Source organism: Salvelinus fontinalis, chromosome 2, assembly GCF_029448725.1.
Source record: "Salvelinus fontinalis isolate EN_2023a chromosome 2, ASM2944872v1, whole genome shotgun sequence".
Classification (NCBI taxonomy): domain Eukaryota; kingdom Metazoa; phylum Chordata; class Actinopteri; order Salmoniformes; family Salmonidae; genus Salvelinus; species Salvelinus fontinalis.
This window is the reverse complement of record NC_074666.1, coordinates 28,026,393-28,040,604: the sequence shown is the minus strand read 5'-3', so window position 1 is coordinate 28,040,604 and position 14,212 is coordinate 28,026,393. Positions and strand designations below refer to the sequence as shown.

Sequence of the window (14,212 nt, the reverse complement as noted above, 5' to 3'; positions counted from 1 at the left end):
AATAGCCAACATCAAAAGAAATAAAAGGTCACCACAGCCCTGTTCATTGCTGTAGTGCATTAAATTAAGCAAAACAAAGCGCTGCTACAGGACAAAATAGGAGGCTGGTACAAATGCTTATGAATAGTTGTTCTGCAACATAATGCCAATAAGAAAAACAAAGCATTACTCATTTTCATTCAGTGACCCTAGTTTAGACCTGTGGATGAACAACAATATAATTAAAGTGTAAATGTTGGTTAAATGCCACCCATAACATTTATGTAAAATCTCATTAATATGGTGATGGACTCTCTGATTATACAGCACAGATGACTTGGACTCTTGGTGTCATCACTCGGAGATAGGTAAGAACATTTCAAACTTCTCATCAAACAACACTATTGTGAAATACACAGACATCTCCATCTCACTATCCAGACATCTCCTAAGCTAAGCATCCCTGGTGATGCCAGAGCTGGAGATCAACCCAGTACTGATTGACTGAGAAGGAAAAATGGGTTCAGTACTGAGGGAGTGAAGAGGAAAGATGGGTTCAGTACTGAGGGAGTGAAAAGGAAAGATGGATTCAGTACTGAGGGAGTAAAGAGGAAAGATGGATTCAGTACTGAGGGAGTGAAGAGGAAATATGGGTTCAGTACTGAGGGAGTGAAGAGGAAATATGGGTTCAGTACTGAGGGAGTAAAGAGGAAAGATGGATTCAGTACTGAGGGAGTGAAAAGGAGGACTAAATACTCACTGTCTAGGAAGTCAGCAGAGATGGGGTCAGTCATCAGCATGTGGGATGATAGCAGCTTATAGACCTCCCCATGCTCACGCTCAGGGAGAAAGTTCAAGATATTTTGGTCCACCATATCTGACTGATACAAAAGGATAAAAGGTGGGAACGTCAGTGTCTATGGCCCATCATTGTCCATGCACATGTCATATCACAGTCATATTATAAGGTACGGTATTACATACCATAGTTAGTGTCCCAATTGCAATAATGTATACATTGATTTGAATTAGTATATTTTGATCATAATTGGAAGCTAAACTAATTTTTTTGTTGGTACTTTTTTTTACCCCTTTTTTCTCCCTAATTGGTAGTTACAGTCTTGTCCCATTGCTGCAACTCCCGCATGGACTCAGGAGAGTCGAAGGTCGAGAGCCGCGCGTCCTCCGAAACACGACCCCGCCATGCCGATTTGCTTCTTGACACACTGCTCGCTTAACCCGGATGCCAGGAGTCGCTAGAGCGCAATGGGACAAGGACATCCCATCCGGCCAAACCCTCCCCTAACCCGGATGACGCTGGGCCAATTGTGCGCCGCCTCATGGGTCTCCCGGTCGCGGCCGGCTGCAACAACGCTCGGGATCGAATCCGGATCTGTAGTAACGCCTCTAGCACTGCGATGCAGTGCCTTAGACCGCTGCGCTACTCGGCAGGCTTTGGAAGCTTAACGTTTAACGCATCATACAATCAGAAACATGGTGGTTGCAAGATTTAATCTATATCCTTGTTTAATGTGCAGCTATTTTAATATACATGAATATTAAGTTACAAAGAACAATGCTGTTACGAGCTAGATCAGCCTAACTCTCACTCACCGGTAAATGGGCAATGAGTGAAGACACGCTGTCGGACACATATATAATGTTTCCATCTGTAGTTAGTGCTATGAGGAAACCGTCTAAAGCCTGTGGAAGGAAAACAAAGTGATTATTCTAATACCAGATACTATAATTGTTGTGTGCTACATTTGTTTCAGAGGTGCATCATGGGTAATGCTGGTGCTGGCGTACAGCGGTTCATCAGGATGTCAAAATACAGTATTCCTTCCAGTACAAGTGAAGGATGTCCTTTGGCTTTATTTAATATCAGAGGAGATTAACGTGGTGCTAAGCTGATTTTACCTCCAGCATCAACTGGGTGAACTCCTCATTACTGAGGAACGAAGGCTTCCAGTCCTGCCGTATCTCACACGACTCGGTCTGTGCTGTGATTTCTAAAACAGAGGATAAGGCCAGGAATAGAGGTTAGATAGATCTGTTAGCACTACACTACTGCTATCCCCGACAAAAAAAAATCTTGGTCGAGCAAGAGTCATCTGTTCTTTCAACCAATCGATTTGTTGAAATGTTAAAATGTGTATTTTTAGACACATCCTGTGTTTTAATCAAATCAACTATATGCACTGAGCTTGTCTGATGCTTTAAGCAAACTGTTTGAGTAAATAATTAAAGACACACTCGTGACTAGAGGGAGTTTGACCGCAATTGATTTGAATGTGCCGGGCCTGGCTCAGACTTGCTGCGCCGTGTAAAAAAACAAAAAACTGAGTGACTGTGTGACTAGCACCCATTGTCTCTTTCTCCTCCCTGCTGCAGCGACCACCACAGAACATCAACAGTGTGTATCTCGCTGTTCGTGTTGCTGAAGCTGCAACATAATTAGATCCATTTCTGACTGAAAAGTTCTGTTACCAAAATCTCTCATTTGTTTAGGAAAAACATTCCCTATTCCCTCAACCCTTGCTCTCTTTACGTGACACATGTACGCATCACATGCACAGGACCAATAGGGCATGGCCTATAACATATCATAATCATATCAATAAATTGGTTAATACAAAACTCTGAACACGTGACAGCAAAACAGATGCAGAGGACGTGACAAATAAACTTGAATCGGGGGAATGTTTACTGGTTGCTCAGGAGGTCAAAGGGAAGTCAGATGTATGAATACATTTTACTGGTTGTGGAAAATACTGGAGATCAAGAAAAAGAAGCTAAGGAGCAAGTGCCACTTGCATATTATGTTTGCCAACAGTATCTATTAGATGACAACATCATTTTTCTGACTGTTTGGAACAATGTAAACACTGAATAAATAAGCGTACCAGAGGGTCTGTTGCAATGTTTTTTGTAAAGCCTTTATTACAGCAAATACTAAAAACAGTCACATTCATTCGTGAATGCATTTTTCGAATTGGCCTATTTATTGTTTACGCTAATTTTGCAATGGTCGCTTTGTTATTTTATTTTCAAACTAAAATGCTTGATTGCATTTCATATCATGAATGACTCCTATGCTGTGTGATGACATGAACAAATTAATGATTGATACAGTAGCCTATATAAGTATTGAAATATAGGCCTAAGTTAGTTAAGCTATTAAGACTAAGCAGGATGCGCTCTAAGGCCTATAGCTCAATGATGGAATACAAGGCTGCTAGACTAAGCCTACTAATGATAATAACATGACTTATCATTATAGTAATGATGATCATAATAATAGTAATAATAACAAGAAGGAGATCAAGGAAAAAGAAGGGTTATTATTATGTTATTTTTCTGACAATTTGGAAGAGTGTAAACAACAGCAAATAAATGATAAATTATACCAGAGAGGCTGCTCTAACAAAAAAAAGTGTAAAGCCTTTATTACAGCATTGCAGAAATTAAAAACAGCCACATTTGTGAAATTGTTTATCATCTGACATGTTGTGGTTGCTTGAGGCTTGGTGATCAGTAGGTTATTAAACAAACACTCACAGGCAACAGAAGCAGGATCTGTCTTATTTCTGTAGATATATAGTGCATTTGGAAAGTATTCAGACCCTTTGATTTTTTCCACATTTTGTTACGTTACAGCCTTGTTCTAAAATAGATTAATCGTTTTTTCCCCCATCAACAATCTACACACAATACCCCATAATGACAAGGCAAAAGTTTTTGTATTTATTGCAAATCTAATAAAAAATAATAAGGGGAAATATCACATTTACATAAGTATTCAGACCCTTTACTCAGTACTTTGTTGAAGCACCTTTGGCAGCGATTACAGCCTCGAGTCTTCTTGGGTATGATGCTACAAGCTTGGTGGCACACATGTATTTGGGAAGTTTCTCTCATTCTTCTCTGCAGATCCTCTCAAGCTCTGTCAGGTTGGATGGGGAGCATCGCTGCACAGCTATTTTCAGGGCTCTCCAGAGATGTTCGATCGGGTTCATGTCCAGACTGGCTAGGCAACTCAAGGACATTCAGAGACTTGTCCTGAAGCCACTCCTGCGTGGTCTTGGCTGTGTGCTTAGGATCGTTGTACTTGGCCCCAGTCTTAGGTCCTGAGCGCTCAGGAGCAGGTTTCCATCAAGGATCTCTCTGTACTTTTCTCCATTAATCTTTCCCTCAATCCTGACTAGTCTCCCAGTCCCTGCCACTGAAAATCATGTCCAATCAATTGAATTTACCACAGGTGGAATCCAATCAAATTGTAGAAACATCAAGGATGAACAGGTGCATCCTGTTTTCATTGAGCTCAATTTCGAGTCTCATAGCAAAGGGTCTGAATACTTATGCAAATAAGGTATTTCTTTAACAAAGAAAAAAAAAATATATATATATGTTTTCGCTTTGTCCTTATGGTGAATTGTGTGTAGAGTGATGAGGAACATTTTTTATTTAATCAAATTTAGTATAAGGCTGTAGAGTAACAAAATGTGGAAAAAGTCAAAGGGTCTGAATACTTTCCGAATGCACTGTGTATGGATGATATATAAAGCCAGGCACATTTAACAGTTACTGTAGGCTATTGATTATAGACCAAATTAAGTTGGGGTTTTCTCTCTCATCATTTTTCTTAGACAATTACGGCAAGGGCTGTTTTCTCGTTTCCTAACTCCGGTGTCTTGTACACCATGATCAAAAAAAAGTTTTTTTTCTACTGCTCGACTAAAGAAATCATGGTCGACCAACAGCCTATCGACCAAACAATCGGCCAGTCGACTAAACACACCAACATCCAGGGGACCATCGCTACCAAATCGGCTAGTAGTGGAAGAATCCTAAAGAATACCTCTGAATAGACCCAACTGATCAAGCTCTCAGATAAAATAGGAGACGCATAACAGAAGAGGAAGAGCGGTTAAGAAATATCCCAGATCGGGACTGTTTCTGTCTAAAAGCCATCTCGTAAACACTGACAGATGTGACCTTGATTCTGACAGGAGACTGAGAGGCTGACTACACCTCTCGCATCACATGAGCGAGCGTTGCAAAATACATTAAGAAATTGATATTATTCAATTATTGTACCCACACTGCTCGCACACGCCAATGAGCGTCTGCGTTGTCAAGGGCTAAAATAGAAGTCAGTTCTATTTGTGACGCAGATTGCGCTGCAAGTCCTGCCTCTCCCATCTCCTCATTGGTTTATAGAAGCAGGTACCCACGTGCCATCTCTTCATTGGTTATACCCACGTGGGTGACTGAAAGACGAACGAGGTCAGTGGTGGTAATGCACCTAATTTATGAAAGTTGCCAATCACAATATAAAGTCAAGAGAAGAAAAAGCCTGGAAGGAGAGATGACTAGAAACGATTCGGTTGACCGTTTTATGTGTGGATTAATTGGCGGAGTAGACGACCTTGTGCATTTCAGGTAAAATAACAACTCAATGTTTATATCCCAGGACAAATTAGCTAGCAACAGCAAGCTAGCTAATTTGCCATAAATGTTTAATCCTTTTCGACCTGTCCCCAAATTAATATAGTTGGTTCAGAGTTTGTTTTGATATTTTAACCTGCGTGTCGTGATCGCGTTTGGTGTGGGGGGACAAAATACATTTATGCACGATGGCGCACGCGCGCAGGCGGTTTGTTTTGTGTGAGTTGAAGTTCCGTCTGTCTGGGCCAAGCTTGGTAGGGAAGTGGAGAACTCCTCTCTTTTCTCTATGTTCCTGTCTGAAAAAATACTATACTAGACAACTAATGCCCTCCACCCTCCTAGTTCCTTCCTTTTCCCACCCGTTCTGGGAGCAGTGATGTTCTTTATGTAGAGGGCAGGATACAAGTGCCACATGCACACGCATTTTATATTTGAGTCACTTAGCAGACAGACGCTCTTATCCAGAGCGACTTACAGCTAGGTCATTCATCTTAAGATAGGTGGGACAACCACATATCACAGTCATAGTAAGTACATTGTTCCTCAAAGTAGCTATCAGGAAAAGGAAAAGACAAGTTCAAGTGTTGATGTTTTTTGGTTATTTAGACGCTACACACACACAGGTCAGCAGGTGGCCAACGTCAATGTGATGAATGACGCAGCCGACTACATTACACATTCCTACCTTTCTGTGTCTGCAGGAAGTTGATCGTTCTCTGCAGTATGGTGGACTTGTCCATCTTGCGCGGATGACCTTGGCCCTGCAGCATGGTGCACAGCTCCTTGATGAGCACATTGAATTGGTCTCTTCTTTTCTTTTCTGATTTGTTACGAGATGCCCTTTAATAGAAAACATGATAAATGTACAGGATTACATTTCTCACCCTTTACACTGAGTGTACAAAACATTAGGAACACCTTCCAAGGTGTCGAAAGCATTCCACAGGGATGCTGGCCCATGTTGACTCCAATGCTTCCCACAGTTGTGTCAAGTTGGCTGGATGTCCTTTGGTGGTGGATCATTCTTGAAACACAAGGGAAACTGTTGAGCGTGAAAAACCCAGCAGCGTTGCAGTTCTTGACACACTCAAACCGGTGGGCCTGGCACCTATTACCATACCCTGTTCAAAGGCACTTAAATATTTTGTCTTGCCCATTTCACCCTCTGAATGGCACATACACAATCCATGTCTCAAAGCATAAAAATCCTTGTTTAACCTGTCTCATCATCTTCATCTATGACTTGCCTAGTTAAATAAAGGTTAAATAAAATAAAAATCTACACTGACTTCAGTGGATTAAACAGGTGACATCAATAAGGGATCATAGCTTTCACCTGGATTAATCTGGTCAGTCCATCATGGAAAGAGCAAGTATTCCTAATGTTTTGTACACTCATTGTAATTTAAAACTTTGAACATATACACTTTATACATTATTTATAAAGAAGTGCATTTGAGGACAGTAGCTAATGCGCAAAAGATGCAGTGGAAGTTACGAGCTCAACGATTCTACATACAGCTTCTTATTTATGAAACACACTCAAGCTAAGAAGTGACAGCTGCAAATAAATAACCACCATCACTGTCACGTTCCTGACCTGTTTTCCTTGTTTTTGTATGTGTTTAGTTGGTCAGGGCGTGAGTTGGGGTGGGCATTCTATGTTATGTGTTTCTATGTTGGGTTAAATGTGTTGCCTGATATGGTTCTCAATTAGAGGCAGGTGTTTGACGTTTCCTCTGATTGAGAACCATATTAAGGTAGGCTGTTCTCACTGTTTGTTTGTGGGTGATTGTTCCTGTGTCTGTGTCTGTTGCACCACACGGGACTGTTTCGTTTGTTCGTTCGGCTAGTTTTTCCTCTTCGTGCGTTCTTCGTGTATATGTAAGTTCTCAAGTTCAGGTCTGTCTACGTCGTTTTGTATTTTCCAAGTGTTTTTTCGTGTTCGTCTTGTCGTTAATAAATATTCATTATGTCTTCATTCAACGCTGCGTTTTGGTCCGACCCTTACGCATTAGACAGCCGTTACAATGACAATTCACTCATTCCTCAGCCACCATAAAACAGCTCACAGCTTGCAGGATGCTTAGAGGATGATAGTCTAGTGAAACCCAACAATATCCCTTCTGATATCACAAGCAAACGTTTCTGAAGATTCATCCAATATGGACTTATTTTTTAGGGAAAACACTCTGATATCAACAGCATAGCATGTACAAAATCTACCATTAAAACAAAGAAACGTCTTTTTTGTGCTTGTAGTTTTTGCTGCCATTCTCCCCACACAAACCTTCGATGAATCTGACCTCAGCTGAACCCACCAGAAAACTGATACAGTGACTAATGATTTAAAAGTCTACTTTCAGTCACGCTTGTATGCATCATTACTGAAAAGCAAAAAATGGCTTGACCTTGTTGACTATATTTAACAGCTTCCTATGACATTTTGTAAACTGTCTAGGCACAGAAACACTTGTCTTTGTGCTGAAGGTGTTGAGGTTTATAGAGCTGAAAGTGTGAAGAGTCTTCACATCAGGAAAGCAAACACCTTCACAGATGGAATGTCAAAGTAGGGCCATGCCAAGAGGACCTTTCATTAACACATACAAGCTGAAGTAGGGAACTTCTCCGTCTGCCTCATCTCTCGTCCTTACACTCAACCTTCTGTCTCTCATAGGACACACACACACACACACACAACCATTACACACACACACACACTGGTGGAATACCTTTTTGCCCTGTCTTTCTCATCTTCATCCATCAAATCGTCCACACAGCTGCTGGTGCTAGAGGGAGAGGGGAGGGGGAAACCAGTTGGAATGCTGTTTCTCTGAATTAACACCAAAGTCATCAACAGATAGATACAAAGCAGATACAAATCCCCCTCTCCCATACAACATTATGAACAGAGATAGACACCCTTGGAATGGAAACCATTCTTTAAAATGTAATCTTATACAACAGCAGTCTCCAACTATGGTCCTAAAGAAACGGACTTGTGCCCAGATGCTTTATTCTAGGGTGTTCACATAGTACAGTAGTCGACCAAGTATATCCCTGCACACAGTGCAGTCAGAAAGTATTTATACCCCTTGACTTAATCCACATTTTGGTGTGTTACAGCCTGAATTCAGAATGGATAAAATATAATTTCAAAAAAATAATCACCCATCTACACACAATACCTTGTAATGACAAAGTGAAAACATGTTTCGACATTTTTGCTACTTTATTGAAAATGTAACCATATATATCTAATTTACATAACTATTCACACACCAGAGTCAATACATGTTAGAATCACCTTTAGCAGCGATTACAGATGTAGGTCTTTCTGGGTAAGTCTCTAAGAGCTTTGCACAACTGGATTGTACAATATTATTATTTTGAAAATTCTTCAAGCTCTGTCAAGTTGGTTGTTGATCATTGTTAGACATTTTCATGTCTTGCAATAGATTTTCACGACTATTTAAGTCAAAACTGTAACTGTAACACTCAGGAACATTCAATGTCGTCTTGGTACGCAATTCCAGTGTATATTTGTCCATGTGTTTTAGGTTATTTTCCTGCTGAAAGGTGAATTTGTCTCCCAGTTTATCCTAAAAAAAACTCCCAAGTCCTTGCAGATGACAAACATACCCATAACATGATGAAAATACTGTATGAAGAGTGGTACTCAGTGATAAAGTTAATTTATTTGCCACATTTTTTGCAGTTTTACTTTAGTACCTTATTGCAAACAGGATTCATGTTTTGGAATATTTTTATTCTGTACATGCTTCCTTCTTTTCACTCTTTCATTTAGGTTAGTATTGTGAAGTAACTACCATCCTCAGTTTTCCCCTATCCCAGCCATTAAACTCTGTAACAATTTTAAGGTCACCGTTAGCCTCATGGTGAAATCCCTGAGCGGTTTCCTTCCTCTCCGGCAACTGAGTTAGGAAAGGCGCCTGTATTTTTGTAGTGAATGGGTGTATTGATACATCATCCAAAGTGTAATTAATAACTGCACCATGTTCAAAGGGATATTCAATGTCTGCTTTTTTATTTCTTCTTTGCTACGCATTGGAAAACCTCCTTGGTCTTTGTGGTTGAATCTGTATTTGAAATTCACTGCTCGATTGAGGAACCTTACAGGTAATTAATTGTATGTGTGGGGTACAGATGAGGTAGTCATTTAAAAATTGTTAAACAAATCAAAATCAAATTTTATTTGTCACATACACATGGTTAGCAGATGTTTTTGATCAATTTCCATAAATTTCCATTATTAAAGTGAGCTGGAGTTGAGTCAGTATGTTGGCAGCAGCCACTCAATGTTAGTGGTGGCTGTTTAACAGTCTGATGGCCTTGAGATAGAAGCTGTTTTTATTATTGCACACAGATTGAGTCAATGCAACTTATTATTATGACATGTTTACTCCTGAACTTAATTAGGCGCGCCATAACAAAGGGGTTGAATAATTATTGACTCAAGACTTTTCACATTTTTTTATTTTTATTAATTTGTAAACATTTCTACAAAGACAATTCCACTTTTACTTTATGTGGTATTGTGTGTAGGCCGGTGACAATCTCAATTTAATACATTTTAAATTCAGGCTGGAACACAATAAAATGTAGAAAAAGTCTTTAAGGCACTGTATATTGTTAGAATGTAGGGTACCTCGGTAAGTCATACACTACATGACCAAATGTATGTAGACACCTGCTTGCCAAATATCTAATTCCAAAATCATGTGCATTAATATAGAGTTGGTACCCCCTTTGCTGCTATAACACTCTCCAATCTTCTGGGAAGGCTTTCCACTAGATGTTGGAACATTGCTGTGGGGACTTACTTCCATTCAGCCACAAGAGCATTAGTGAGGTTGGGCACTGATGTTGGGCGATTAGGCCTGGCTCGCAGTTGGCGTTCCAATTCCTCCAAAAGGTGTTCAATGGGGTTGTAGTCAGGGCTCTGTGCAGGCCAGTCAAGTTCTTACACACCAATCTCGACAAACCATTTCTGTATGGACCTCACATTGTGCACGGGGGGATTTCTGAAACAGGAAAGGGCCTTCCCCAAACTGTGCCACAAAGTTGGAAGCACAGAATCGTTAAGAATGTCATTGTATGCTGTAGTGTTAAGATTTCCCTTCACTGGAACTAAGGGGCATAGCCCGAATCGTGAAAAACAGCCCCAGACCATTATTCCTCCTCCACCAAACTTTACAGTTGGCACAATGCATTGGGGCAAGTAGCGTTCTCCTGGCACCTGCCAAACACAAATTTGTCCTTCGGACTGCCAAATGGTGAAGCATGATTCATCACCCCAGAGAATGTGTTTCCATTGCTCCAGAGTCCAACGGCGGCTTTACACCACTCCAGCCGACGCTTGGCATTGCACATGGTGATCTTAGGCCTATGTGCGGCTGCTAGGTCATGGAAACCCATTTCACGAAGCTCCCGATGAACAGTTATTGTGCTGACGTTGCTTCCAGAGGCAGTTTGAAACTCGGTAGTGAGTGTTGCAACCAAGGACAGATGATTTTTACGTGCTACGCGCTTCAAAATTTGGCGGTCCAATTCTGTGAGCTCGTGTGGCCTAGTACTTCGCGTCTGTTGTTGTTTCTAGAGGTTTCCACTTCACAATAACAGCATTTACAGATGACTGGGGCAGCTCTAGCAGGGCAGAAACTTGACAACATGACTTGTTGGAAAGGTGGCATCCTATGACAGTGCCACATTGAAAGTCACTGAGCTCTTCAGTAAGGCCATTCTACTGTCAATGTTTGTCTATGGAGATTGCATGACTCCAATGTTTGTTTTTACGGGTATGGCTGAAATAGCAGAATCCACTCATTTGAAGGGGTGTCCACATACTTTTGTATATATAGTGTATTTCTCCATAAAAACACATGTATTTAGCAGTGACAGAAAACACAACAAATACAATAAAAGTAGCCTAGATACTCACTCCCATTCCCTCCGGTTAGACGGACATAGGGACCCAAAGTCGGAAAGGTTGTCCATACTTACTCCCTCTCCCAGCCAGGCCCTATCTGAAGTCTGATGTATCCCATTCGCGCTAGCTGCACTGAAACTCCCAGGAAAAATCTAGTGATCACCTGCTGCTGCCCACCTCCTCCTCCTGGAGTCCGCCACAGATATACAAAAACCTGGGGAGGATAATAAGACAGAAGGTGGGCTTGAATTAAGGGGGGAAGTCTACTGTAGTTATGGCATATCTATGCCAATTACACATACATCCGATAATTACTGTATCTTAATTAATCTGCAGTAGTTCAAGTATCATAGCTGTATTCTGCCCAGCAACAGTACTGCCCCTCAGTATTTTCTTATTCACACCCAAGCAAGTCCCCAAACCTACTTGAAAGTCATCCTATTTCCAATTATTTTCTGAACAGGTGTGCTTTTTAATGCTTCCTTTTGAGCTTTCATTGGAGCTAAATCAATCAAATTTATTTATAAAGCCTTTTTACATCAGCCGATGTCACAAAGTGCTACACAGAAACCCAGCCTAAAATTCCAAACAGCAAGCAATGCAGATGTAGAAGCACGGTGGCTAGGAAAAACTCCCTAGAAAGGCAGGAACCTAGGACGAAACCTAGAGAGGAACCAGGCTCTGAGGGGTGGCCAGTCCTTTTCTGGCTGTGCCGGGTGGAGATTATAACAGTACATGGCCAAGATGTTCAAACGTTCATAGATGACCAGCAGGGTCAAATAATAATAAAAAGTAATCACAGTGGTTGTAGAGGGTGCAACAGATCAGCAGCTATGCTTATGAAAAACAACAATAAATGCATACAAAAGTATTCTGTTTATTGTAAAATACAACAGACTACCTCAAGGAGAACTTTATTTATCAACCCAGATCCTGTGCATATCTCAGTGAATATAATATCAGTGATTGAACACATTACCAGAAAAAAACAATTATTCATTGTGATTCTGTTACGGCTTTCATATTCCTCCTCCTCGGACGAGGAGAGGCGAGAAGGATCGGACCAATACGCGGAGTGGTTAGTGTCCATAATTTATTAGCATCGAACTGAACACTATATGAAGCAAGATAACAAATAGAAAATCAAACCGACAAACAGTCCCGTGTGGCACAACGACTACACGGAAGACAAACACCCACAAAACACACGTGAAACCCAGGCTGCCTAAGTATGATTCTCAATCAAGGACAACGATTGACAGCTGTCTCTGATTGAGAATCATACCCGGTCGAACACAAACATCCCAACATAGAAAATCAAACATAGACAAACCCACCCAACTCACGCCCTGACCAAATAAATAAATACAAGAAAAAGGAAAACAGGTCAGGAACGTGACATAACCCCACCCTTAAGGTGCGAACTCCGGGCGCACCAGCATAAACTCTAGGGGAGGGTCTGGGTGGGCGTCTGTCCACGGTGGCGGCTCTGGCGCTGGTCGTGGTCCCCACCCCACCATAGTCAAACCCCGCTTCCGTGGCCTCCTCCCAATGGCCACCCTCCATGTCAATCCCACTATACCAAAGGGCAGCACCGGACTGAGGGGCGGCGCCGCCTGACTGGCTGACTCTGGCGGCGCCTGACTGGCTGACTCTGGCGGCGCCTGACTGGCTGACTCTGGCGGCGCCTGACTGGCTGACTCTGGCGGCGCCTGACTGGCTGACTCTGGCGGCGCCTGACTGGCTGACTCTGGCGGCGCCTGACTGGCTGACTCTGGCGGCTGACTCGGGACAGACGGACAGCGCTGGGCAGGCAGACAGTTCAGACAGTGCTGGGAAAGCAGGCAGTTCAGACAGCGCTGGGAAAGCAGGCAGTTCAGACAGCGCTGGGAAGGCAGGCAGTTCAGACAGCGCTGGGAAGGCAGGCAGTTCAGACAGCGCTGGGAAGGCAGGCAGTTCAGACAGCGCTGGGAAGGCAGGCAGTTCAGACAGCGCTGGGAAGGCAGGCAGTTCAGACAGCGCTGGGAAGGCAGGCAGTTCAGACAGCGCTGGGAAGGCAGGCAGTTCAGACAGCGCTGGGAAGGCAGGCAGTTCAGACAGCGCTGGGAAGGCAGGCAGTTCAGACTCAGGCTGCGCTGGAGAGGAGGAAGGCTCTGACAGCGCTGGACAGGTGGGAGCAGCTGGAGAGAGAACCCGGAGAGACAGCCTGGTGCGGGGGGCTGCCACCGGAGGACTGGTACGTGGAGGTGGCACCGGGTATACCGGACGGTGAAGGAGGACACGCGCTCTTGAGCACCGAGCCTCCCCGACCCTACCAGGTTGAATGGTCCCCGTAGCCCTGCCAGTGCGGCGAGGTGGAATAGCCCGCACTGGGCAATGCTGGCAAACCGGGGACACCATCTGTAAGGCTGGTGCCATGTACGCTGGCCCGAGGAGACGTACTGGAGGCCAGATATGTTGGGCCGGCTTCATGGCACCCGGCTCGATGCCCAACCTAGCCCTACCAGTGCGGCGAGGTAGAATAGCCCGCACTGGGCTAAGCACGCGTACTGGGGACACCGTGCGCTTTACCGCATAACACGGTGTCTGACCAGTACGACGCTCTCTCACTCCACGGTAAGCATGGTGAGTTGGCTCAGGTATCCTACCCGACTTTGCCACACTCCGTGTGTGTGTGCCCCCCCCCCCCCCCCCAAAAAAAACATTTTGGGGTCTGACTCTCGGGCTCCCAACCGCGTCGCCGCGCTGCCTCCTCATACCAGCGCCTCTCTGCCTTCGCTGCCTCCAACTCCGCCTTGGGACGGCGATAATCCCCTGGCTGAGCCCAGGGTC

General features: G+C 43.2%; 1 protein-coding gene across 2 annotated transcripts in view; it reads right to left on the bottom strand.

Moving 5' to 3' along the window:
• npas2 (neuronal PAS domain protein 2) overlaps nucleotides 1–14,212 on the bottom strand; it is a 76,487-nt gene that overhangs the window by 29,701 nt on the left and 32,574 nt on the right. For both annotated transcript variants that reach the window (XM_055869528.1, XM_055869519.1), the window contains exons 2-7: nucleotides 11,393–11,594; nucleotides 8,163–8,219; nucleotides 6,116–6,270; nucleotides 1,900–1,991; nucleotides 1,594–1,683; nucleotides 740–860 (exon numbers count right to left, since the gene is read on the bottom strand). In XM_055869528.1, coding sequence (XP_055725503.1) covers nucleotides 740–860; nucleotides 1,594–1,683; nucleotides 1,900–1,991; nucleotides 6,116–6,270; nucleotides 8,163–8,219; nucleotides 11,393–11,448 — 571 coding nt within the window. In that variant the 5' untranslated portion in view covers nucleotides 11,449–11,594. The remainder of the gene's footprint in view (nucleotides 1–739; nucleotides 861–1,593; nucleotides 1,684–1,899; nucleotides 1,992–6,115; nucleotides 6,271–8,162; nucleotides 8,220–11,392; nucleotides 11,595–14,212) is intronic.